We start from the raw sequence: 27,382 nt of genomic DNA on the forward strand, positions 1-27,382 counted from the left end.
TTTTTTTCATTTTTGTTATGCTTTTAATGGAACACCCAAGAAACACATAAGGCATATGGTAACAGTAGGCAGACTAGAAATTTCATGTCTGAATCTGTAAACAGCATCAGCACATTTGCTTTGTTGATACACACGTACACGCAGGCACACACGCAGGCGCAAGCAGAAGAGGACTTCTTTTCAAACACCATAAAAGACTTGAAAAAGCATCTTGAACCATAAAGACACAAAAGCTGTTAGTGGACCAACCAAAGCAGAGGGGTTGGGCAGGTGCTGTCACCAGGTGTGAAGGGACTGAGCAGCCTGCCCTCACTGCCAACAGCCTTTCATCATCAGTATCTCCCTAGCATGGGGGAATCTATTTGGCAACAGTGGTGATTCCACAGCTGGCTGTGCAGGGCCAGGATATCCACTGCTTGTCATTCAAGCTTACATCACACTAAAACAATCATGCAAATAAAACAGGCCTGCCTTGACAAAAGGAGAGCTTTTTCCTGCCTCTGAAAAACCCACAATTACCTTGGCTTTAGCCTTACATTACTAACATCTCTCCCAGTGGTAATTAAATATTCTTTTTGGGATTTGGAGAGCCAAGCCTAGCAAAATGCAAAATGCCACTTTGAAAACAAAAGGAAAATCTAATTGATGATAATGGAGAGAAAATATTTTAAATGTTTTTACTTCAGAGACTTAAAACTAAAAAAGGGGAAGCAGATTTTAAAGCATTTGTTTACTTCTGAACTCAGAATTCAGAAATGCTTAAACTCAGTTGAACTCAGTCATCCCAATAATCAAAGACAAAGAATGGGTCTACAAAAGGAGTGTAAAGCTTATTTTACATTCTGGGTATTTTACTCTCTGGGACCCAAAGGTGCTTTTCCCCAAAAAGTAACTGATTTTCTGGGTTTCTAGGATGAGAAGTGAAACATTTTCAAAGAAAAACAACAAGAAGAAAGTCCAGTTGTGTTTTGGGAAAAAATCACCTTTGGGATAACCCTGACCTGGATGACTGAGAATCTCCATAGACATCTCTGAGTGACTTTCCATCCACCACCACCACATACTATGCTACCTATAATTGATAACGTTATAAAAATTAGAGAGAGATTTCATTCATTCAAGAAATATTTTTAAATCTCTCTAAAAACAGCTCCGATGTTAACTTTGGCACATTGCAAATCATTTCCCTGAGGGAGCTTTGCCTCTTTCATTTCTTTATTTGAGAAGGTCCCTAAATAAGGTGAGCTGGTATTAATTACTAGATCAAGTTGTGGGAGCTGTTGTGTAAAAGGGCTGCTGTTAGTTCCTACCACTGAGGACCCACTTCAGCCCTAAGAAACAGGCTTTTCAAAATATACTGTTTAGGCCTTCAATGATGTTCAGGCTATGTGTTGCTCACTGAGCAGGAAATATGGCACTTTTTTTTCAATTAAACTGCTCTATCAGCCCTACACCCATGGCAATCTAGGCAGCATCATTTTGGAGTTTTATGCTAAAATCTTGAACTATCTTGAACTCTGCAAGAACATGTATCAATAAAGATTTCTTGTGATAAATGTTGTAATTTGTTTTATGGACAACATTTATTACAATAGAAAATATCCTATTTCTCCTCTCACCCCACCCCACACATTTTTAACTTTGAAGTAAGCACATTGTTTTAACTAGTTAAGAGGAGTGATTTTAATTTTAAAGTGGGGGAGAGTTGATCAAAAGGCTTTATTATTACAAATGGCCCATAAAATCATTGTCTGAAATACATACATACATACATGCATACATACATACATGTGTCTGTGCACTTCACACAGACACACGAAATCAAGCTGCAAAATAAGAGAGATGATAAAAAGTTCAAGATTACAGTATTAATTAGCAAGGCAACAAAGAGTATGGTTATAGTGCTTTAAAATTTGATGTTTTCTGTATAAAAGAACTACAGCTGAGTAGTAATAAGACAAATCCACTTTAGCACAAAGATAAAGATCTCTTCTGTTTAGGAAGAACATTTAAAAACTGTCAGATTCCAGCATGAGAGAGCAAGGTTGCAGGAAGGGAACAAGACATCTGTTGCTGCTGCTTTAGGTTAAAAACAGTTTTCCCTTTGTGGTGCCTTTGGAAATACATGGAAAGCTATACTTGGCCCATGTTTTCCCAAAGGCCTACAGGAAAGAATTGGTTCTCTCTCAATCAATGGGAAGTTCCACAAATTATACTATTAACAGAATTCAGATTCTCCATATTTATCATGTGGCAGAGGTTTATTAAGCCATACATCTACTCAATTTAAAAATAGCTTCCAGCCAATAAGGTTCAGAAGTAGTGGTCAGGAGACTTAAAACCACACTTTCACAGTATTATGCAAAAATTATCTGATGGCTCTCATAAGGAAGGATGAACGTATCTAGGAGAATTCATTGTATCTATTAATAGCATCAAAATTTATGCATTTCTATAACAATTCATCCTATTATGTAAGTATCCTCATTGATTAAGGAACAGAAGCCATAGGTACATTTCAAACTGTTTCCTTAGGATGGGGCTTTCTTTTTTAACAAGTCAACATTGGCAAAGGCTTCTAGAATTAGACCTTACTCACTGTTTGGAACAAGGCACAATAAATTGGGAATAACAATGCAGCATATAAGTTCTTTTAAAGGCAAGGCTATTCCTTGCAGTTTTACAACGATGAGGTTAGAAATGTTTTGGAATGCCATCCCAAGTAAGGCACCAGGCAGCAGCAAGAAGGCAGGCATGAGGAAAAAACCCCAACAATTAAACCCATGAAGTTTTACAATAGATTCTCTCCCCATCCCATCCTTTCCCCCATTATTTCTTAAAAGCTTGGGAGACCACAGCTGATGTGCAATACTTTTCCCCCCCCTGTTGTGCTTAAAATAACAGAAAATTGGGAAGTCATTTTCTCTATTGATCATACAGTTGGGATCTGTAAACTGCTGTTGGCCTATAATCTTAAATCCAGAAGCTAAAAATTGTACCTTGGTAGGTCCTGGGAAATGGTAAAAATATCAAGAGGTATGAGGATATATTTATAAAATAGGTAGAAGAAAGGCCACATCAGATAATCAGAGCTACAGCCTCATGCTCTAGGTTAGTCTCCAATATCTATTGAATCTCCTTTGCATATCAGATCTCTGCATTTCCCCCTCCAGATGCCCTTTAGATATGTAGCCTTGAAATTCCCTTGGCTGGAAATGCTGAAAGTTGAAGTTCAATATCTCTGAAGGCCTTCAAAATGGAAATGTTTCATTTGACTTAAGTGAGTCAAGTGACTAACCAGCTGTTCTTCCATAAGGTATGATATTCTAGGAATCTGCCTTATACTACATTAAACCATTGGAAGTTCTTGGGCCAACATTTTCGCCAACTGTCCTAACTTTATCTAGCATGGCTTGGGTTTGGAATTACCTTCACAAAAATCACATGCTTGAGCATCGGCTGCTTCAAGCAACTGGTCTTTTGGTTCCTCCCAGTTCCAGGATCTCATGAGTTAATTGGTATTCTGTACTGTATTATCTTTCAGTAAGAACATGGCAGATTAAATAATGTTTAAAAATGCTTGGTAGCCTTTGTTTGAGCCTCTAGAAATAATGTACTCACCAATCTCAAAACATTAATATATACAAAATAATGAAAGGAATAATGCACAGCAAGAAAAACCACTTCCAGAACTTCCATCTTTTGCTTAGGACTATCTAATGGATGTTGAACTATATGCCTCCTTTCTTATGTTACTCACCATAATGGTTAACAGGATTGTATAAGGAAGACAACTGTCTTAAAATAGCCTTCTCAAGTTGGAGTTTTGCAAATATATTGTCTTATGGTTTCCATAATCACAAGAGGGCAATGATTTCAGCAATTGGATGTTTGAGAAGGAAGAGAAAATGTTTACATTACATTGAAGGTGTGAGGTTCCATTTCAGGTTTTTTTTAAAAAAGAAAATGAGTCTCTCTCCCCACTACCCCCAATTAAGTATCAGGAATGAGATCCAGTATTAAAGATTGAAAAGCTGTGGCATTGTGCAAGAATTGTGAAAATGTTCTATTCAAAAAACAGACATGCTAAATAAACATAGTTCTGCAAAAGATTATAAGCTGAGGATCCTCCTAAATAACATGAACAATCAAGGGCTGATGGGCCAAAAGGATGTCAAAGATGGTTTCAATTCTCACAAATATATCAATAAAGTATTTGTAGCTCAGGATTGAAATGAGAATTCCTTGGTAACATCATCAGTGCTAACTTACCTAGGTAGGGTAATGAAACATCTGCAAGTAAACAAGCAAGTTCAGAGAGCACCAAGGACCCCTTCACAAATATATATATTTTTGTGAGGATTGAGGGTTGGTCTCAACATTTTCCTAGATGGCTTTCAGATGGGTGAAAGAAAAAGAATTGCCAGAAAGAAAAATGCTTAGCTAATACAATCTAATGAAAATATTTTTTCCTAGGCCAATAAAAGACAGAACATTATATTTAGGATTTTTCTGCCATAACTGTGAGAATCAAAAGAAAAATCTAAGGAAGCAACTTGGGACCTTTGTCTTTTCTTCGATATTTTGTTTACTGGAATATGAAGAAGGATAATAGCCTCACCCAAAGTAGATTGGCAACATTCCTGGAAATAGGAGGAACTTTAAAAATGGATAATTCAAAGTGCTGAGAAATACTCTGAGAATCAAATTCCTAAAATAGGAAAAATATTTAGTGACATACATACACAAAAACCCTCTGAAGATTTTCGAGGAAGAGCTTTCAGAAATAGTAGTGAATGAAATAGGATTAGACTTAACCTATTCAACAAAAAAGGTATTCAGCAGAAATAGTTCCAGATACATTCACAGTGACCAACTGATTTTTTTTCAAGTCAAGACAGAATCTTACAAATTTAAAATCTGTTACTATTTCCTGCCCAATTTGTTTCTTATACAGAATTGGTCCTGTTTCCCTTACTCTATAGCATAAAAATATTAAGATAATATTTAATCTGCAGTGAGTCTTAAGCATAAACTAGGTTCATCCTTGATGTAACTTGCAAATCACAGGCACAGATGCACATCTAGATATTTTGGGTCTCGAAGTTAAACAAGAATTGTAAGAGGAAATAAGGTTATTGAATTATTTCTCCAATCTTTGATTGAGAACATCTCTGCTGTTTTTACAGTTAATCCTTAGAGCAGCCTCATATAAAGCCACAAGCCAGAGATGGCAAACATGATATAACTATTTTGAGATTACAGGCTAGTCAGCTGTTTAGTACTGTTAAATATATGTCTGTCTACATAATTCATTAAATAGAAACCGTCAGTGTTTCTCTCCAAAAGAAGCCATACTTGGAGTCTTGCCTTCATTGGTAATTCCTTGATTTTCCATACTTGCATTCTCTGTAGTAGATTTTGACAAAAAAAATATGATATATGAGCTTTACCTAGATAGCACAGAGGATTTTCATATAGCAGGAAGCAGTGGTAGCTTTGTTGCACCAAGGTAAATGAATACCCAAGACAAATTTCCCTTCCTCACATCTCCCCCCAGCTGCAAAGATATCTAGTATGTTTTGTTTGTTAAATGTGCCCTTCCAAAGTAGCAGATTTAAAGATTTGTTTCTATGGAAATTGTCAATTGTCAATAGCTTCTAAAACAATGGGTGTTTTGCACTCTCTAAACTTACTAATCATTAAGTATTTAGAGGTGAGCTAAGGATGGCTAAGGAGAGAAGATGTCATAGAAACAAACAATAGCTAGGCATTTTTAACAGTGTGCTCAAAAGTTTAAGGTCAAGAAATCAAAGACATTGCCAATTGATAGGTTTGGCCTTGTATGCTTTTCACTTCAGATAATTCTCTATATGGTTCCTTTAAGAGCAAAATATCAAGATTGCAAAAGAAGTGCTGGATTTCTTTTTTAAACTAAACCAACCAATAATTTCATTGGGATGTGGCAATCTTTTAAGTTCCACTCTGTAAAGATTTTATGAAACTTAGAAGCTTGCCTCAACTTTAAATGGTCAACTAACCACAAGAAAATACTTTTTTCCCTTCAGTCCCTTATTCCATTAACAGTAGTGAGAGACCTGTCCATTCCTACTTCCCTCAAGGGTCAGATGTGGGGGGAGAGGAGGCAGTTAAAAAAAGTCCCCCAAAATCAACCTGAGGTCAAATAGTTCACCCATGCCCCTTGCTTTAATTCTCTGTTTTCTTGTTTTCATCCTTCGGTGGAGCTTCAGGGACCAAGACAACTTTCCCAACATTCTTCTTCTCTTGCATCTGCTTCATGGCATCAACCACCTGCATCAGAAGAAGGACCAGACCATTTCATTCTTTCTGCCTCAAGAAATATGGCCAAGGAGAATGCATCCAAGGACATATGTCAGACTTTCCCAAATTGGTGCATTCTAAACTAGCTATACTCCTTATTCTCTTTTTAATACATACTCACTGTTCACTAAAGTCACACATGGCATGGAGTTTGTTTTGGTAGTATCTGCCTTGAAAGAGAAGCATGTGCATGTGAGAGAAGGAGTGTTGATCAAATGATTCAGCCACTTACTTACTTGGTTACTCACTTTTTAAAATACTTCCTGTCATCAGAAGGCCAAATATAAAACCAGTCAAAGGCTTTACACAAACTTTAACACAACTTTGCCTTTTATACTTTCTTTTCGTGGTCTTTGCCCTTGAAAAGTCTGCCAGAAATTTTTTTTTATGAATCTGCCTTCCCTCAAGCATTTAAAAAGCCAACCAAATTAATGTGATCTATATTCTGGACATTCAACTGACACTATTATAAGAGTATGGCAGATGGCCAATAGACATTTCACATTCTGAAATCACTCAAAGGTTTTGGGGATAATTGCTAGGGTTCATGTCTGTAATGATGTCAGTTCTTTGGAGGGGAATAAATTAAGCTAAAGGCAACATTTTTTTTATTGTGGAACACAAAATAACTCATTGGGTGACCAAGCATTCTCACCTGTTCAAAGGGCCAAACAGAATCCACCTTTGGTTTGATTTTGCCCTGATTGTAGAGAGCAGTTAGCTTGGTCACCACAGCAGCTAATACCTCCACTTCCTCCTCAAGGTAGCCCAGGTGGTAGCCACAAACTGCTTTGTTGAGATGAATCAGCTGCAAGGCATTGATGCTAAACTGATTCCACCAGGTCTTTGCCATAGCCATTAGGTTCTTCCTCTGCCCTGTTAGCAAGTTGGCTACACCTACAAAATTGAGAAATACCCTGTTTGAGATCCATAAATATAATAACTCTGGCAACTATGCCTTGAAAACCAAAATGGCTTTTTCTTTAAATGCAAAATACTGTTGCACAGGAGCAAGCTACAATTCTCATTCCAAAACTGTATTCTTCTATCATGAATGTATGGCCCTTATAATTTAATTTAATAAAGTATCTGTAAGAAGATGAGGACATTCTGGGCTACACCAATATATGTCAGTCCAACTCAATCTACCCCTACCTTCTATATAAGCAGAGGAAAGTCTAATTCTATCTCAACGGCAGAATAATACCTTGCAAGGATGGGATTTGGGGAAAGATTTTCCTTTCCCAAAATGCACACAAATACACACACACACACACTTTTTAAAATGGTTAAGGAACTGGGTTAGAAACCAGGGCACTGTGAGTTCTAGTCCCACCTTAGGCACGAAAGCCAGCAGGGTGGCCTTTGGATAATTGCTTTATAGCCCATCTCACCACACAGGGTTGTTGTTGTGGAGCAAGCAGAAGGAGGAAGCTATGTTGGATAAGTTCAGCATCTTGAGTGATTTATAAAAATAATAAAGGCAGAATAAAAAAGAATATCAAAAGAACAAATTTCATTAAAGCATCCAGCCAACCACTATTAGAGCTTTGACTTGATCCAGAAAACCAGACCTCTTGTATCATTACTTTTTGTTTGAATTTCAGAGAATGATTAGTGATATTGCAAAATGATCTCATTTTGGCACACTTATTCTCAAATTCCAGATCTAATATTTGAGATTTAGGAGATTCCGAGACTCAACTTCTGATGAATTCCACCATCCTTTGATGGAATATTTTCTGACTCACCATAACTGACCAGCTTGCCCATTGGTTTCAGGAGGTGAAACCCTTTTGTGGTATCTGAACCTCCTAAGGGGTCCAAAACAACATCTACACCTAAAAAAGAAAAGGGGGGAAAGAAAACAGAAATTATTTAATGGAAAATTTCAATTGAAAGGAAATAAATTTCCCCACATGACATTTTCAGCTTAACCAGGTTTCAATAATTTTAATTTCAGTTACTTTTAATTTTATTGTTAAGTTTTGGTTTAAAAAATGTAATCAGTCTCAAATACAAACTAATAATTTATTGAAATCTATTATTCAGTCAACCATAAATCTGTAGGCAGAATGTCCATAACATACAATACAATAGCAGAGTTGGAAGGGACCTTGGAGTCTAGTCCAACCCCCTGCCTAGGTAGGAAACCCTATACAGTTTCAGACAAATGGCTATCCAACATCTTACTTAAAGACTTCCAGTGTTGGGGCATTCACAATTTCTGGAGGCAAGCTGTTCCACTGATTAATTGTTCTAACCATCAGGAAATTTCTTTTCAGTTCTAAGTTGCTTCTCTCCTTGATTAGTTTCCACCCATTGCTTCTTGTTCTACCCTCAGGTGCCTTGGAAAATAGTTTGACTCCCTCTTCTTTGTGGCAACCCCTGAGATATTGGAACACTGCTATCATGTCTCCCCTAGTCTTTCTTTTCATTAAACTAAACATACCCAGTTCCTGCAACCGTTCTTCATATGTTTTAGTCTCCAGTCCCCTAATCATCTTTGTTGCTCTTCTCTGCACTCTTTCTAGAGTCTCCACATCTTTTTTACATCGTGGTGACCAAAACTGAATGCATTATTCCAAGTGTGGCCTTACCAAGGCATTATAAAGTGATATTAACACTTCACATGATATTGATTCTATCCGTTTATGCAGCCTAGAACTGTGTTGGCTTTTTTGGCAGCTGCTGCATACTGCCGGCTCATATTTAAATGGTTGTCCACTAGGACTCCAAGATCCCTCTCACAGTTACTATTATTGAGCAAGGTACCACATATACTGTACCTGTGCATTCCGTTTTTCTTACCTAAATGTAGAACCTTACTCTTTCACCATTGAATTTCATTTTATTAGATAGTGCCCAATGTTTAAGTTTGTCAAGATCCTTCTGAATCTTAAGCCTATCTTCTGGAGTGTTGGCTATTCCTGCCAGCTTGGTGTCATCTGCAAATTTGAGGAGTTCCCCATTTATTCCCTCATCCAAATCATTGATGAAGATGTTGAAGAATACTGGGCCTAAAACAGAGCCTTGGGGTACTCCACTGCATACTTCCCTCCATGTAGACGCAGTTCCATTGAGGACTACACGTTGAGTGCGGTTGGACAGCCAGTTAAGAATCCATCTGGTGGTGAGGGATGTATTGACATTTTTTCATACTCTCTTTATTTTTACTATACATCTACCAATAAATCTACATGTGCTGCCTATGATTTCGATTACCCCTTTTTTCTTTCATTATAATAATTTCAAGAAAAAAGGAAAACAAATAATGCTGATATAAATGTTGATTTAAAAGCGTATAGAAATTAAATGAAGGGAAAATCAATATAAGCATTAAAATATGGATAAAACTAAATAAAAATGGAATAATTCGTATGGCTAATATATTGTAATGCACCATTAAGAACTTAACAGTAATGTAAGAAATTTTATATGCCATTTCTAGCTAAAACATGTCCCTACTGAAATGTAAAAATACGTAACAAAACTGAAATCATGACAGGAAAAAGAAAAGCTATATGTAAACATACAATAGAAAAATACTATAAATAGGGTGGGAGCACTAAAATATAAAGACAAAGAAATAACCATTCTTAAACAGATTCCAAAGAAAGTAAGAGATAAGAGGAAGAAATATTCCTCTTTAGCAAAGAAATTATATAATAAAGGAGTCTGGTTCAGATGGTTATTGCCAGAAGGTATGCTGATTTTCTGGGAGGGCAGCAGAATTAGAATTAATACAGTTGTGGAGGCGGAGGCCTTCATTAAAAAACACAATGCCCTCCTAGACGAAACAGGGGACAGTACACAAGATATGAAGGAGGGAGGGGCCGAGGCTCTGCCAGAAGACAGGGGGGAGGATCCAACACTGAAAAGACTCAGGTCACAAAAATGAATTGAAACATTATTGCAATTGTTGTTATAATGTAATTTTTGGAAGTGATACAAAAATGATTGAATATACTGAGGATCTAATGTAAAATCAAAAACTGCCAATGTTTATTCAAATGTTGATGTTTTTCTATTTCTCTTTGTAAAAGTTGAGAGACTTAGAGGGATTACCTTCCCCGCATGATGTAGCTGTCAAAATTTTCTATACCTTTTTTTTAGCCTTTTCCCTTTAAAAAATGTGTAAAAACCAATAAAACTTTTTCAAAAAAAAATACTATAAATAATGTATAGGGCAGACTACATATCAGATTGAAATATAAACTCTATAACCCAGATTTGCCACAACTCCATGAATAGAATTGTAATCCAAAAAGTGTTTTCAAATAAGACTGAATTGTACCTAAGATTAGATATAAAGTCATTCTAGACATCAAAGCATATTCACGCAGTTTAGTTAACTATTCTTACACAGAGGGAACAAATCTAGTAACACTTGGATCTTAAAGTTTGCTCCCAGTTTGATATATTTTTGTTAGTCCTGATAATGGTATGGCCTGAGCAGATTTCGAAATGAATCCACTAATCTCCATTCTTGAAAAATTAATTTAGATTGATAGCTCTACAAAGCACCACCAACTCAAGTTATTTATTTAACCTGATTTAAAAGGTGGCCCTGATTAAGCTGGGCTGCAGTTATAATAAAAGTACATAAAACAACATGTGGGGCTGACAACTTTGGAGAGCAACATTTCCCTAAAGGAGAGAGAGAGATAGAGTCTTTTTTAAGAACTTGAAGTGACACATCAACCCCATCATCACCATCACCACCCTGACCATATGTTCTGTTTGACATTTTTCTGCACGTTTCAGCTGATTTGTTTCATTTCAATTCATATGATTAGTCATGCTCTGCAAGTTAAACTTAAAACTCTAAATAATAAATCACTGAAATTATGCCAGTTCAGCAGGCACCATTTTTTCCAGCTCCTGAGCATCCCAAGCAGGAGCACAGAAAATGAAGGAAATTTCAGATTGTCCACCCCATCCCTTTCTTCAGCCTCTACTAACCTTTGGGAGAAATTTTCCGGACTTCAGCCACATAATCGGCTGCCCGGTAATCAATAGGGTGGGTCACCCCATTCTCTTTCAGGGCCTCATGCTTGGAAGCAGATGCTGTGCCAAAAATGGTGATGTTTTCCATGGTTTTGCAGAGTTGGACGGCTGCAGTTCCCACACCACCTAGAGAGAGAGGAAAATGCGTCAAGTGAGTAATGAAGAAGGCCCGGAAGGCCTCCCCCCCACCCACCCAAATGCGAAGTTTTCCATTCATTAAGAGTCAACATGGGTTATCCTCACTAAACTTACATGTTTCATGTAATTTAGTCAAAGTTTAATTAGTGGAAGATGTTCTCAGTAGTACCATAAAATGGTGTTAACACAAGGAAAGGTATTTGATACTGTTTAATAGTCCTGACTATCTCCCCACCATAATCCCTGAGAGCTGGATAGATTGCGTGTGAGCAGAACTTTTTTGAACAAGAACAGGCATCCAGCTGCTATTGGATCAATTCCATTTCATTTCTGACCTTTAGCCAGAAAGGTCAGTTTCTGGTGCATATCACATGTTACATATAACATACTACATGCTACACTCTTATATAACATAAACTGAACAGGGTAGCTGTATTTGCACAACAAATTAAAGCAAGAAGAGGCAACTTTGGGGGCTGGTAACATACCTGGAACTTTAAAATGCCTCAGGTCCACTCATAAATAGCTGCTTATGTTAGGCTTAGCCAATCATAATACATTAAGCTTAAACACTGTGGCTAGTGTTTTTCTTTGCAATATATCAGATTCCATTAAAAATAATAAGGGAAGCTTTATTTAAAAATTAGTCCAAATCAGGGGGCCTAATGTACACCAAGAAAAGGTACCAAACAGCTTATCTCTATGCCATGATTTGCTTAATTACCGGTAACCCAATAGCCAGGTTCTCACAATACACTGAATTGTTAAGTATGGTAACCATGATGGCTATGGGCTAACCCCAAACTATCCAACTATGCAATATTATAAATCCAATGATTGCGCCTTATTAAAAAAAATTCCCCATAACATTATATAGAAACAGGCCATTACAATATGTTCAACAAGCCAAAGTTAAAAGAAACTAAGCCTCAGAATGAGGTAGCAATGTCTCTGTGACCAAGGGCCATATGCCACATTCTTTGACAGTACACATAAGTACACGTAAGAGTGATGCTAGGTATATAGAGTTTTTTTAACTATTAAATGACCTTTGTAAGATGGATATCAGTGTTTATATATGTTTCCATCTCAAAATGGGATGAAACTTTGCCATCAGTTTTTACCCTTTATAATCACAAAGAGAGAATGTTTAGGGGGAAATTGCTATGGGGATTCAAGATTGCCCATCCAATGTAACACCATTATGAACCCAATGTATGACTTCAGCTTCCCCCATTAACCGGGTTTATCAGAAGCCGGCTGGGGAGGTCACAAATGAAGGTGACATAATCCAGAGGATGCTGCAACTGTCATAAATACATGCTGTATGCCGAGCATCCAAATTTTGATCACATTACCATTGATGCTGCAATAGTCATAAGTGCAAGACATGATTGTAAGTCACATTTTTTCAATGCCCTTATAACCTCAGTCACTAAATGAATAGTTTTAAGTCAAGGACTATTTGTATATTATGCACACTCTTGATTTTTAAACAATGTTTAGTGAATAAGTCATAAGTAGCTGATTCATAGAGCATTCTAAGTCATAAACCATAATTTAAAAACCACCAAAACTGAATTCTCGTGAATCAAAAATAAAGTTACTTTGGTAGCACAAATGCATAAATCCAACTTATATGAACTTATGCCAGATACGTTTTCATAATGTGACTTATTTCACTCGTATCTAAGATTTCCCCCCGAAAATAAGACAGGATCTTATTTTCTTTTGACCCCCGAAATAAGCGCTTGGCTTTATTTTCAGGGAGGTCTTATTATTTTTGAGGTGCAGAAGGCAAGCGAGCATGGTCACCTCATGGCTGCTGTTGTGATGCAATATTTTTTGGGGAGGGCTTATTTTCAAGGGAGGGCTTATTTTAGTGCATGAGCTCAAAAGCCTGATTGGGCTTATTATCTGGGGAGGTTTTATTTTTGGGGAAACAGGGTACCTTTTATCTAAAAATCTCTCAAAAAGATGCACAAAAAAGTAAAAAAGTAAAATGTCCCAACAGAATAATCAATTAAAATAACAGAGGTAAAAATCGTCACCACGCAAGCACTCTGAAAGGTAGGATATACAGTACAGGTAATCCTTGACTTATGACCACAATAGAGCTCAAAATTTATATTGCTAAACAAGGCAGTTGTTAAGTGAATTTTGCCCCATCTTATGACTTTTCTTGACCCAGTTGTTAAATAAATCACTATAACTGTTAAGTTAGTAACACAGTTGTTAAGTGATTCTGGCTTTGATTTTGCTTGTCAGAAGATCACAAAAGATTATCACATGACCCCAGGACACCAAAACCATCTTAAATATGAGTCAAGCATTTGAATTTTGATCACATGACCACGGAGATGCTGCAACAGTCATAAGTGGGAAAAATGGTCACAAGTCACTTTTTTCAGTGCTGTTGTAACTCCAAACGCTCACTAATCAATCTGTTGTTAAGTCGAGGGCTACCTATAAATCTAACACATGAGTGTAAATACATTAGTATTGTAGAGCAGGAGAAGACTTCAAGGTCCATGTTTTGCCTCAAGCAGATTAGCAATACACTGCAAAAACAGTAGGACAGATTTTGTTACCTGCTGCCATGTGGACAAGGACACTCTGGCCAGAGCGCAGATTGCCAAAATCAAAGAGAACCATGTAGGCAGTGATGTAATTGACCAGAAAGGCAGCTGCTTCCTCAAAGCTCATGCCTTCCGGCATGGGAAAAGTCTGATTGGCTTGGACTGTCACAATTTCTTGCCAGAGACCTGACCGGGCCATAATCATCACCTTATCACCAACCTAGCAAAAAAAAAAAAAAGATAATTGTGAAAACTAGGACACCCAACACAAATTCAGGATTATGAAAGGCTAAATTTGAAAATAGATCTCAAGCTACCCACTGCAGAGCTCCAGGCAACCTTTATAAATGCAAAGTTTGCCCCATGTTTTTTATACTCTTACGGTGAGACTTCTCCATGAACAGAATGCCATCCCATTTACAGTGCAAGAATCTGCTTCATGTTAGGCATATGCTTGTACACTAGATGGCAAATTTTAGAACAATTCTTGGCTAGGTCTATACTAAATATTACGAAAAAGCATATATAAGGTTCATGTGAGTAAACTTGACCTGAGGTTTCTCACTGGAATTTTTTTCAAAAAGACCTTAATTTGTAGGAAATCCACTTTTTCTCCTGAAAACTCCTTGAATATTTGGTTGACTCCTTGTACATTTCCTCAAGAGAAGCAACTGTCCGCTCTTGGGTGATGTGTTATCTAAAGAGGCATCATAAAATTAGCTTACAATTCTTCCATTAAAAGGTCCTGCTGTATTTTAAACTAGAACCATGTGATCAACTAATATTTGAAAACAAGTCTGCAATTTTTAACTAGATAGATTTAAAACAGTGCTTCTCAACATTGGCAACTTAAAAGATACGTGGACACAACTCCCAGAGTTTCCCAGTTTAAAACCAATCAAGCATCTAGCTTGAATGCGAGCATGTATAAGTTCTTTGCTTCTTGCTCATGCTACCTAACAATGGCAGGGTGCAAGGGTTTCTGGAGGTGACTGTGCAAACAATACATCTTTCTGGCAACATTTCCAGATTTCCGCCAGCTCACCATCGAAAAAAAACACCACCGTTTCCTCTGCTGAGAGGAAATCCTGTGTTTATTTGGCTCTGGTATCAGGAAAAAGAGTAAGACTGAGGCCCTGCATCCTTCACCTTCTCATGAACTGCTGTCTTCAAATAGCAAATTTCACCCTTGACCAAATAAAGAAAAGTTGGACTCCAGAGCTAGATATACTCTGTTTAGAAGATAGCTATGTAAATTTATGAAAGTAACAGTGTTTGGAGTTTGTCAGAATTTATTGATGTAAGGCTGCATTTCGTAAAGCCCCTGTCAACTCTCGAGAGGTTTACTGCAATGCACTCTGCATTGGCCTGCTGTTGAAGAGCATTTGGAAGCAACAAGCTCAGTATCAGTGCACCCATGTAACAGCTCTACTTCAAGAGCTGTGTTAGTTACCAGGAGCAGCTCCATGTGCTGGTTCTGCTAGCTTTTCAATGAAGGTGAAGATCTGAGAAGTTGGTTTTCAAGGTATCAGTGAATAATAACTCCCTCCATTTCTCTCTAGATCAGTCAGGAGTTGTAATTCAACATTTGAAGAGCTGCAGACTTCCCACCCTTAGTTAGAATATGATCTTGTTTCCAACTGAGTGTGGAAAAAAGTGTTTGGGCCTGCTACATTTATGAAAGGAAAATATATGCTTCAGTCATATATGTCAATGTTCCTCCAGATAAATTAGAATGACAATTTCCAGAATTTCCAACTATTCTGGTCATTTGGGAATTAAAGTTCCAATGTATCTGGAAGGTAGCAATAAGAACTATTACTACAAATATAGTTTTTCCTCAAGCTACGGTACAGAGCACTGCTGAAATAGAAAGAAAACAGAGTTCAAATGATAGCGTCATTGCTGAAATGATGAGCATTATTTAAAAGCCTATTTTTCAAGAACTTTGTGAACTTGATTTATTAAACACAGCAAAGGCAAGGCATTTGGAAAAACAGCACTCAATCCTTATTCAGTTGTATTTCCTTCTGGTTAATGGGGCACTTTTCTACAGCTATTTATTGCTGTAGATACCAATATTTCTTTTCCTGTTCATTGATTTCTTTTAAAAGATTTTCTGCATTCATTTGTTCAAAATATTATTTACATGATGTTTTTCCTAGGAAGAATACAACTTGTGAAAAGTATTTCCTACTACATAAACATACCTAGTATCTCCTTTATTATTTTTAATTTTAATGTAATTATTTGGGAAGCAATATCAGAATTATCTCCTGTAAATACACTAGCAAACTTATTACTTTTTTCTCTTAACAATTTGCCACTTGACTTACAAACTTGCAAGTCTATAACTTTTAAAGACTTACAAGCAGGGGTGAAATCAATTTACCTTCACTACTGGTTTGCAAATTGTGAGTGCGTATGCTCTCACTTTGCTCTCTCACACCATCTTCCGTACATTCGCAGGACATTCTGCACATGTGCAGAGTGTCAAAAATGGGACGTGATGACGTCCAGGTGGGTGGGCGGAGCCTCCTGCCGGGACGTGATGACGTCCAGGTGGGTGGGCGGAGCCTCCTGCCACCACTACCAGTTCGCTTGAACTGGATAGAACCGGCTGCATTTCACCACTGCTTACAAGCCATAAAATCAGATTCAAAAAATGGATTTAGTATGCCTTGGAAGAATTTATCTCTCTATGACTTCTCAGATACACTACATTTCTTTCAAAACATTTCCAACCTAACTTTAATATAATAAAACAATATCAGTTTCTAGGACTGGTCTTGATAGGTGGAAAGGAAGAATCAGTAGTTCTATAAGAACATAATGCTGAAAAAAAATAAAATATCAAAATTCAGTGTCAAGGACGAATTAAGATAAGAGAGAAATGGAAAATCAAGGGATGGGGAATGAAACAATGACTGAAAATTTGAACAAGCTATTTCTATATTGCAATGTTTTGTTGCAAGGCCTATTTGCAATGTGATTAGTGACTGCAAGCACAGAGAAGACAATAAAACATACACCAGAATGAATCTGTCCATTCTTCTTCCTCTGAAGACCAGATTAAGACAATGCCCTACCCTTTAAAAAAGCGGCAGAAATAATTATTAAATGCCAAGGAACTTTGTCTGAGATCTGCTATCTGTTTTTCCAGCATGATGCCAATTTGCTAGACTAATTTTATGCATTTTTTGATAAAGTGACAAAATTAGTGGACCAGAGGAATGGCGTTGATATAATTTACTTGGACTTCAGCAAGGCATTTGATAAAGTAGACCATAAAGTAACCTACTACTAGATAAAGTAGAAGAATGTGGGTTGGACAGCATCACCACCAGGTGGATTCGTAACTGGCTGACCAACCGCACTCAACGTGTAGTCCTCAATGGAACTCCATTTACATGGAGGGAAGTATGGAGTGGAGTACCCCAAGGCCCTGTTTTAGGCCCAGTACTCTTCAACATCTTCATCAATGATTTGGATGAGGGAATAAATGGGGAACTCATCAAATTTGCAGATGGCACCAAGCTGGCAGGAATAGCCAACACTCCGGAAGATAGGCTTAAGATACAGAAGGATCTTGACAAACTTGAACATTGGGCACTATCTAATAAAATGAAATTCAATGGTGAAAAAAGTAAGGTTCTACATTTAGGTAAGAAAAATGAAATGCACAGGTAGTGTATAGGTGGCACCTTGCTCAATAATAGTAACTGTGAGAGGGATCTTGGAGTCCTAGTGGACAACCGTTTAAATATGAGCCAGCAGTGTGCAGCAGCTGCCAAAAAAGCCAACACAGCTCTAGGCTGCATCAACAGAGGGATAGAATCAAGATCATGTGAAGTGTTAATATCACTTTATAATGCCTTGGTAAGGCCACACTTGGAATACTGCATTCAGTTTTGGTCGCCACAATGTAGAAAAGATATGGAGACTCTAGAAAGAGTGTAGAGAAGAGCAACAAAGATGATTAGGGGACTGGAGACTAAAACATACGAAGAACGGTTGCAGCAACTGGGTATGTCTCGTTTAATGAAAAGGACTAGGGGAGACATGATAGCAGTGTTCCAATATCTCAGGGGTTGCCACAAAGAAGAGGAGTCAAACTATTATTCAAAGCACCTGAGGGCAGAACAAGAAGAAATGGGTGGAAACTAATCAAGGAGAGAAGCAACTAAGAACTCAGGAGAAATTTATTAATATTCCAGGCATTTTAACAGAGACTTTCCTTCCTTCTGTGAGAATCCAAAATACAACACATTTATTACATTTGGATTGAATTGCAGTTGCTATTGCATATATCCAGATGAGGATTTCATTGTGCAATTGCCCTTGCCTCAATCACATTTTATAGGTGGTCTAGAAAACATGGCCTTATGTTTGTTACTTTTTTACATGTGACCATTCTCCTAACTACAGAAAAACAATTTAGGATATCCACATTGCCACATAAAATTCATTTCAAGAAGCCAGAGACTGGTAGTGCTAGGAGACCTTCATCCTAAAGCATAATTTTAGATACATTCTTACAATATGCTAAGCAAGTTTATGGCTTTCCTTGACATATCAGCTAAATGTGAAATATAGATATTAAAGTGTAGAGCCTTCTGAAATCTTAATTTCTTTTAGCCATGATACTGCCTGCAAGTCACAGCTACAGCAAATAACCCAGTAATTACTTCTCCTTCTGGCCTCTAGGAATAAAGCAGAAATAGTGATAAATATTTACTAGTGTTTACTTATTCGGATTCTTTGTCACTTTTTCTTTGGGATAAGTGTTGTCTATTTGGAAAATAAGATGCTCATAAAAGAATTAGCCTTTCCTTGTGGATAGTGGCTCCCATATGAATCAGACCATAAACAAGTGTATTTTTGCCCCATAAATAGAAAAGTTAATTGAAAATAAGATACGGCGAGGCTACTGCAAATGTCACCTGGAAAGGGAGGATTTGAACATACACTGATGGCCATGTTTTGCTGTGGCATTTGGGCTGTATAACCTATCTGCAAACATCAAGCTAGAAAAGAACCAATTAATATAGGGATGTGTGCAAATACAATTGGTGTGATTAGCTTATGGTTCGGTGCATTGTGCAAGTCCATAAAACTTGGCTAATTGGGAAAACAATGATTAATCATTGTTAGCATTAGCTTCTTCTGCATCTGCAGGCTGTGGCAAAGTTCATTAGTCATTGTTAACACTAAATGTAGTTTAGCATTTCTTTCCACAGCTCATAACAACGAATACATTAATTTAATTCTCAAAAGGCTTTGCTACATTAAAATTACACATACTGATACAAAGATGCTTTTAGGGAATCCTCAGGCTCCATGTTATTCTTTCTCTTAACCCCCTTCACTATCACAGCAAGCAGCAGATCGGTTTGGGAGGAACTTCAGAAATAATTATTTCTGTGGTATATGAAACAAACAAAATGTTAAAAAGTTATATTTATCTAGTTACTTATCAAGCACACCTACATTATATTAAAGTAATCAAAATAACTTTAAAATCCCCAAGGCTCACAATGTTTGAGCATCCCTAATGTTTGGACATTGAAAGTTGAAAATGTTGACACTATCTGGGATGTAGGTTAACAGAACAGAATAACAAAATTGGAAGGGAGCTTCAAGGTCTTCTAGTCCAACCACCTGCTCAAGCGGGAAACCTTACCATTTCAGACAAGGGGCCTTTTTTTAAAAGCCTTGAATGACAGAGCACTCTCAATATCTGAAGACAAGCTGTTGCACTGGTTAATTGTTCTCACTGTTAGGAAATTTATCCTTAGTTCTAGTTGGAACTCTCCTTGATTAGTTTCCATTCCATCCATTATTTCTTGTCTTGCCTTCTCGTGCTTTGGAAAATAGGTGATCCTTGAATGTTATATCTCTTTGCTATCATTTACCTGCAGTATGAAGATAGACCACCAAACATTTTTAAACAATATCTCTACATACCATTGCTTTTGTCTTATCTCGCTTCAACATAGGGATGCGCCTAAATTCATCTTCAACTCTCTGTGGCTTTGTATTCTTTTTCTGCCACAAGGCTATCACACCATATCATCACCATAGGATGCTGTGGACATGCCAAGGTTAGTGACACCTCACAGCCAGTTGATTCCATCAATACTTTTCCCACATGAGAACCAGACGGTCTAGGCTAGAATAGTACATGTTAAGATGCTGTGTTATATTATTGGCCACCCATCTTACCACTGTCTGTGATAAAATGGGCTGCTATAAATTTAATAAATAATTGAACATGGATGTGAGGAGTAGCTCTTATCCCTATATAAACTCTGCTAACAATTCAGTAAATTATGATTATATTTGCTTTCAATATAAATGCCCACATAGCTGTTTGAAAGCATGCAAATGCAAGTAGATTAATAGGTACCACTTTGGTGGGAAGATAATAGGGTTCCATGCATCTTTTGTGTATAGCAGTGATGTGAACCTACGGCACAGATGCCAGAGTTGGCATGCAGCACCCTTTCTGTGGGCACGTGAGTCGTCACCCCAGTTCAGTTCTGCTGCACGTGTGCGCACGCCTCCCATCAGCCAGCTGGTCTTCAAGTCTCTGCTGTGCATGTGCATGGGGAGTGCAGGAGATACTCATACATGCATGGGGGCGGGGCACTTATATGGGGGCTACATGTGCATTATATTTTCAGGGTTCAGGGGTGCGTGCATTCGTGCGTGCTTTGGGCACTAAGTCCGGAAAAGGTTAGCCATCACTGGTGTATAACCATACTCTCCACATGATCACAAAATTGTCTTTGGACAATGCTGGCTCCCCTTGCCAAGAAACAGAGATGAGCAATGTGCCCTACAGTCGGACATGACTTATAGGAAACCTTTATCTTTTTGCTTTCACCAAGTATAGTTATACTGACCACATTTCTACATTCAGACCACCATATCTCACCAATCTAAATTAGAAGTTTATAATTTCATTTTCACAATCTTGCCAGGGATGAAGGAAAGTAGGAACTCAAAGACTGTTTTCCATTCATATTTATTTCCAGAGTCAAATGGTGATTTAGACTAGGTTAAATCTAAACTAACCCCCCCCCCGGGTGTTATTTATCCTATGCCTAATAAGAACAGCGTGTGGTAAAAAATTAGGCACATAAGAGAGGGAATGTATAAAATACCTCCCCCCCCCCCATTTCTATTAAGCTCTGAGCTTCCTGAAAAGTGTGTTCTTCATTGGACAATCCATCCCAATATACAAGTCTGTTTTGTAGTTTTGACTGGGATGATAAGGGCAACATTAGGGTTATGTAGCATTTTAGAGAAGAAGAAAAAGTGCTTCAAAGCATACATAGTATACATATCCCGTTAGCAGCTGCTTAAACTTGCCATGGTCACCTTCTTCAATTCTGCTGCAATGAGAGATTAAGGAAGTGGTTGTATGATTCCAGAAAAAGATATGATGGCTTTCAAAAATTGATGTATTATGTGACTCTTCCTACATATTCCAATAATCTCTCTGTGTTTGATCTATAGAACTCCATAGCCTAACAGACAGGCAGGGTTTGGAGGGTGCAAACCTGAAATCCCGCACAGCAAAAAGGCAGCAGGATAAAGACTGATCCTACATTTAATATGATGCATTTAACTGGAGGCATTTATACTTTAACTTGATGCAACTAATACTTTTATTGAAAAGCTTCTAGTTACCTTAATTTCATGATGTCTACATACATACAAATACACATATGTCTAGGAAATAAATTAGATTGCCAAAGATTTCAGAATGTATAGTAAGTAACTAAAAAGCAAGACACAGCTTCTAAACATCCTAGGATTGTACTGCTAAAATCTGGTGACAATGCAACTTAATTTTCTTTTTGAAATTTGTACTTATTTTTTTTAATGAGGACAGAAATGGCAAGCCAATCACTCTCATTTCAACTCTTAATCCTGTCCCACAACCTCCTCCCCCTGAAGATTACACACTATATGAAATTTGGCCGCAAAAATCATTAAGGAATTTTCTTTTCTTTTGAAAAGAGTTATAATGGGAGCATGAGGCCCCTGAAAGGTAAAATACTCCCTTCTCCACTCTTAAGTACATCCTTAGTTTAGAAAAACACATACACACTAAAATTACACTGCCATATTTTAGCAGCAAAATGGATTAATATTAGCAATATATTTTAGACCATTTTGGAGAGCATGGAGGTGGTGAAGGACAGAAATGACAGGCATTTTCCTGCTGTTGTTCTAGCCATCTTCAAGCCATGAAAAAAAATCTGAATTTTTTTTCAGTGCAATACCATTCCATTACCAGAAGCATCACTATAGTCTTTCAACAGGTTGTTAGGCTGAATTGTGCCCTTCACACCATTACAGGTTGCCACCTCAAACAAGTTAGCTTCACTAATATTTTAACATTCTGATCCAATTTAGTCAGAGGTGGGTTCCTACTAGTTTGACCCGGTTCGGCTGAACCTGCAGTGGTATGCGAGCCTGGGTCGCTGAACCAGCAGGCTGGACACGCCTCTGAACCGGTTCCCTAGTCGCCACCATTACCACCGCCATCTTGTTTTTGAGTTCTGCCCAAGCGCAGAACAATTTCTATTGAGCTGAGTGTGTGCGCACAGCACACATCCAGTGTGTGCACAAGTGAACACACAGTAACACTGGCCAGAACCCACCTCTGAATTTAGTTTGATTGGAATATTCCATGGGATTGTTCCCTTCTCTTGTAAGTGAAACAAAATTTTAAAACCTTGCCATTTTTAAAAAAACAGACAGATCAAACACTTTAGAAATTCCCCAAACTGGCATTTCCAGATTTATTCAATTATAAATCTTAGTCCCAATCAGGATTATCATTAGTAAGTAATTTGAAAGATATCTAGGTGTGTCATATTGATACGTCCAGCCTTTGTTCTGTGCCTGTCTCGTTCTACCAAATAGGCTGAAATGCCACATCTTCTTCTTACAAATCTCCCTTGATATCCTGCTCAATAGAGAACAATAGCGTGAGACAGGACCTTTGAGGACTGCGTAGAATCCCTGCCAATTAAATAGTTGTGAGATAGATTGAAGTTTTTCAAGTTCTGAACAGAAGCCACCAAAATAATTTTCCTATTTGAAGGGTAAGATTGATATCAGATCTTAGTTAACTGCAAAGAAAATAGCTGCTCATGAAATGTCTTCCTGTAGGTGGCAAAAAAACCCGCCTCTCGTGAAATCCAGTCCTTCTTAAACAGTTCGTTGATCATTCTGTACATAATCTATATAAAGCAATTGTTAAATTTTATTAACACTGGTTTGCAAATAAAAGCAGTCTTAATTCTTCAAAACTAGATCTAATTTTTAATTGGCTATTTGACTCTGCCTGGGAACAAGTCTACACCAATAAATGCATGCATTGCCAGGTTCTTAACAAGTAAATCAAACTGTTTAGAAAGTCAAGCTTCAAAAATTAATGAAAGGAAATATATTTGTGTTTAAAGAGACATTCAGGGTATGTTTCAAACATTGATAGGAGGAAGGTAATACAGTTGTGAAATTTCTTAGCATGATCTACATTTGCCCAATATGAAAATATAGCAATTAGACAAGAACTAGGAACACCAGTTCACAATTGATCTTGTACCTATCAGAGTAATGTATCTGTCCAGGTATTACTGTATTTTTCAAAGTATAACACACACAAGTATAAGATGTAAAAGGTTTTGAAGAAGCAAATTTTAAAAAGTAGGTAGGTAGATAAAGGGATAGAGAGGGAGAGAGAGAAATACAGTAGGTAGGTAGGTAGGTAGGTAGGTAGGTAGGTAGGTAGGTAGGGAGAGAGAGAGAGAGAGAGAGAGAGAGAGAGAGAGCAGTTAGGTAGGTAGGTAGATAAAGGGCGAGAGAGAGAGAGAAATAGAGAGAGAAATAAAGTAGGTAGGTAGTGAGAGAGATAGTGTGTAGGTAGGATGGTAGGTAGAGGGATATAGAGAGAAATAGAAAGAGATAGAGAGAGATAAATACAGAAGACAGGGAGCAGAGAGAGAGAGAGAGAGTAGGTAGGTAGGTAGCTAGAGGGATAGAGAGAGAGAAATAGAGAGAGAGAGAAATACAGTAGGTAGGTAGGGAGAGAGAATGTGTATGTAGGTAGGTAGAGGGAGAAAGAGAGAGAAATACAATAGATAGATAAGTGTTTCTGCTGGTACAGCACTTGATCAATGTAATTCTCATCAATCAGTTATAGAGCTTTCCAAAAGGAAAAAAAATAAGTTTTTGCACTCTGCAAACCTCCCAAAAACGGCCTGTTTTTCACGAAAACGGGCCCATTTCCCCCCCCAAAAAAGGCATGAATAGCCTTGGAGGGGCTTGCAGAGTGCTCCTGGGGGAGGGGCAAAAATGAACAAAAATGACCTGTTTTTCATCAAAAAAAATTGCATGCATAGCCATATGGAGGCTTATAGAGTGTTGCTGGGGGCTGGGGGGGGCAAAAAATGGCCCATTTTTAATTCATTTCTGCCCTCCCCAGCCCCCAGGAACTCTCTGAAAGCCTCTATAAGGCAATGCATGGCCATTTTGGTGAAGGGGCGGAGCTTTAAGAGGCAAAAATGCTGTATTCGGTATATAAGACGCACCCAGATTTTCAGCCTCTTTTTTGAGGAAAAAAGGTGCATCTTATACTCTGAAAAATACGGTATTTTTGGCATATCCAGACTCATCAAAGGCAAAGAGACAAAAATGACTAAGAAGAGAGGCCCATTGCCTCTCCCATTCCCCACTGCCACACCATTTTATTTAGTTAATCAGTGGCTTAAAAAAACACTTAGAATCTTTGCAATTGCCCTTGGGTTAAAGCAGAAAGAGGGGCCAAGTCCAGTTTTCTTTACTCCACCCACCCCCATTTAAAGCAGATTAGATATGCTTCAAGCTTGTTTTACAACACATGATTTATGAACTCAGATAAGAAGTACAGTGAAAGCACATTGTGCTTCAGCTTAATAACTGGGGATGCCCCCAAAAGAAAAGGAGGGGGGAGCAGATGTAGATACAGTTGTAATCCTTGAATTTCTCCCAGAGTGAACAAGGGGGAACCTCCCAGAGTAGAATACTCTATGCAATTTCTAATGAGTGAGAGAGTGAGTGAATCTGGGTGTCAATATTTCCTTGTGTTTCAGGTTGAACAGAGGCACTGAAAAACAATCCAGAGATTAAACTCTTGGGAAGAAAAAGCATCACTATACCATATAGCTTGCGAGCAAACCGAGAAAGAAAAGATATTGATGCTAGAAATACAAAATTCTACAAATAAGTAATGTGAAAACCTGCATCCTGATCCCACTGGCAGGCCGTTTCCTGTTCTCTAACCAGGCTGAGAGGGGCTCTCTTAAGTCAAGGATCGACGGCTCTGCCCACTACATCCCACCCTTTTGGGCAAGGCTGAGAGCTCCAGGCTTTGGAGTGGGTTGGGCAAAAGGTCACTGTTGCAGCAGGGCTTCAGATGGATTTGTATTTCAGAAAGCTTCTGAATCCCTTTCTAGAATAAGCCCCACCCACCTTCAATTCAGTGGCTGAGATGAGTAATGACATAAGTCTTCTCCACCCAATATCCCTAGGGCCCCCAAGTACCTTCAAAGGATTAAGCTAGAGGCCAAGGGAAGCTAGGGACAAAAACCGCATCCCCTTGAGGGAGCAAAATGTCCTGGTGGTCATCAAAGATTGGTCAGTTTCCAAAAATGTCTTAAAGCCCTGTCTCCCATAGTAACCATCACCCACTTCCCAGCATTTAGCAAGAGAGATCCTAGAATTTCCTCTTCTGAATCTCTTCCCTCACTTCCGGATGGCCCTAGTTTAGCAAGGAGCCAAGACAGATTATGCTGGCTGGCTGAGGAGTCTGACATCTCATTGTTTTAGCAAGCAAATCCATACCCACTTTTCTGCCAGTTGGGGGGTGGGTGGGATACTTCTATCCTTCGACCCACCTCTTGATCCACAGGGTGGGACCCTTAGTCAGTTTTACACATTTTCTTTCTTCTACAACTCACATTTAGATTTTGTCCCTCTCTCTCTCACACACACATCCTTTAGACCCACAAGTCTGGGTTTTCCCAGCACTGCAGGCCGTTTCCCGACCGCCTCGAGGTGCCCCACCCATTTTCTTGCACCTAAATATCGGGATAGTGACTACGCCCACCATCCATTTTTCTGCCTCCCAGTCATTTCCGATTAGTATGGGCAGTCCGTTATTCGCAGCCGCGGCGCAAAAAATTGCTGCCAACCACTCCCCGCGTCTGAAACCTGCAGACGCGCTGGCCAGGGCGTGGCGGCCTCCGTCCGTTGTCTGCCGAGAGCTCTTTACCCACCTTTGGGCTGGAGACGCCCTCGCCCACGGCCAGGACGATTCCCGCCGCCTCCATGCCAGGGCTAACGGGCGGCGAGGGAAGCCTCTCGTATAGGCCTTGGCGAGCCAGCAGGTCAGCAAAGTTGAGCCCGCAGGCCCGGACCTGCACGCAAACTTGGCCTGCGCCAGGACTGGGTTCCGCTTGAGGCAGCTGCCGAATCTGCACCTTCACCTTCTCGTAACCACCAAAGCCGGTGAGCACCAGTGCTCTATACGGGCGACCAGAAGCAGTGGTACTGGTAGAAACGGCGGGAGCCTCCTCCGATGTCCCTTCAGCAGCCTTTCCCTCCTCGCCAGTCGCTGTTGCCTCCGCCACTGCTCCTTCGTTCTGCTGCTGCTCTGCGGGAGGAGCAACGGTGCTGGTTTGAGGGGCTCCCGCATCTTCTCCGACAGTTTCTTCTCCGGACATGGCAGCTTCTTGAGCACTAGCAGCTAGTGGTGTGCCTACACTAGGAGGAGGAAGAGGAAGAGGAAGAGGAGAAGGCGCGGCGGACCAGATGAGCTAACAGCTGCAGGCCGCCTGCAAAACCTGGAGCTGGAAGTTAACGCTAGCTGGATCTAATGTAGTATGCTGAGTTGGAAAACGCGGAATGGCAAACAGAATCGATGGCTCCACCTAGAAAGACTTGCCCGCCTGACTTTTCGTCAGTGGATCCAATACGCCCACCATCTCCTTGTTCAGGAAACGAGGCGGAGACTAGTAGGGTTGGGAGTGCCCTGCAGAAACAAAGTGAAGCGCGTGCTTGTTTTTTCCATAGTTCCCCTGAGCATAATGGAGTCATTCCCAAGTAAAATCGCACGTAGCATCGCAGTTGTACAACCAGATTTAATGCGCGTGTTTTTAGACGAGACTCTCCGTGTTGAATGAGTCAAACTTCTAAGCAAATACGCATAAAATGGCAACCCTCCTTTATGCACTTCTTCTGAGCTCTGAGTT

General features: G+C 38.9%; 1 protein-coding gene across 1 annotated transcript; it reads right to left on the minus strand.

Annotated features, from left to right (window-relative positions):
* On the minus strand, window positions 1-27,173 carry VAT1 (vesicle amine transport 1). Its single transcript, XM_081970084.1, has 6 exons — window positions 26,408-27,173; window positions 14,082-14,289; window positions 11,308-11,478; window positions 8,094-8,183; window positions 6,998-7,239; window positions 1-6,312 (listed from the first exon to the last, which is right to left on the minus strand). The coding sequence occupies exons 1-6, from the start codon at window positions 26,852-26,854 to the stop codon at window positions 6,208-6,210; spliced, it is 1,263 nt and encodes a 420-aa protein (XP_081826210.1). The 5' UTR covers window positions 26,855-27,173; the 3' UTR covers window positions 1-6,207.
* Window positions 27,174-27,382: the final 209 nt, after the last annotated feature.

This window comes from Natrix helvetica (genome assembly GCF_964273705.1).
Source record: "Natrix helvetica genome assembly, chromosome: Z".
Taxonomy (NCBI): domain Eukaryota; kingdom Metazoa; phylum Chordata; class Lepidosauria; order Squamata; family Natricidae; genus Natrix; species Natrix helvetica.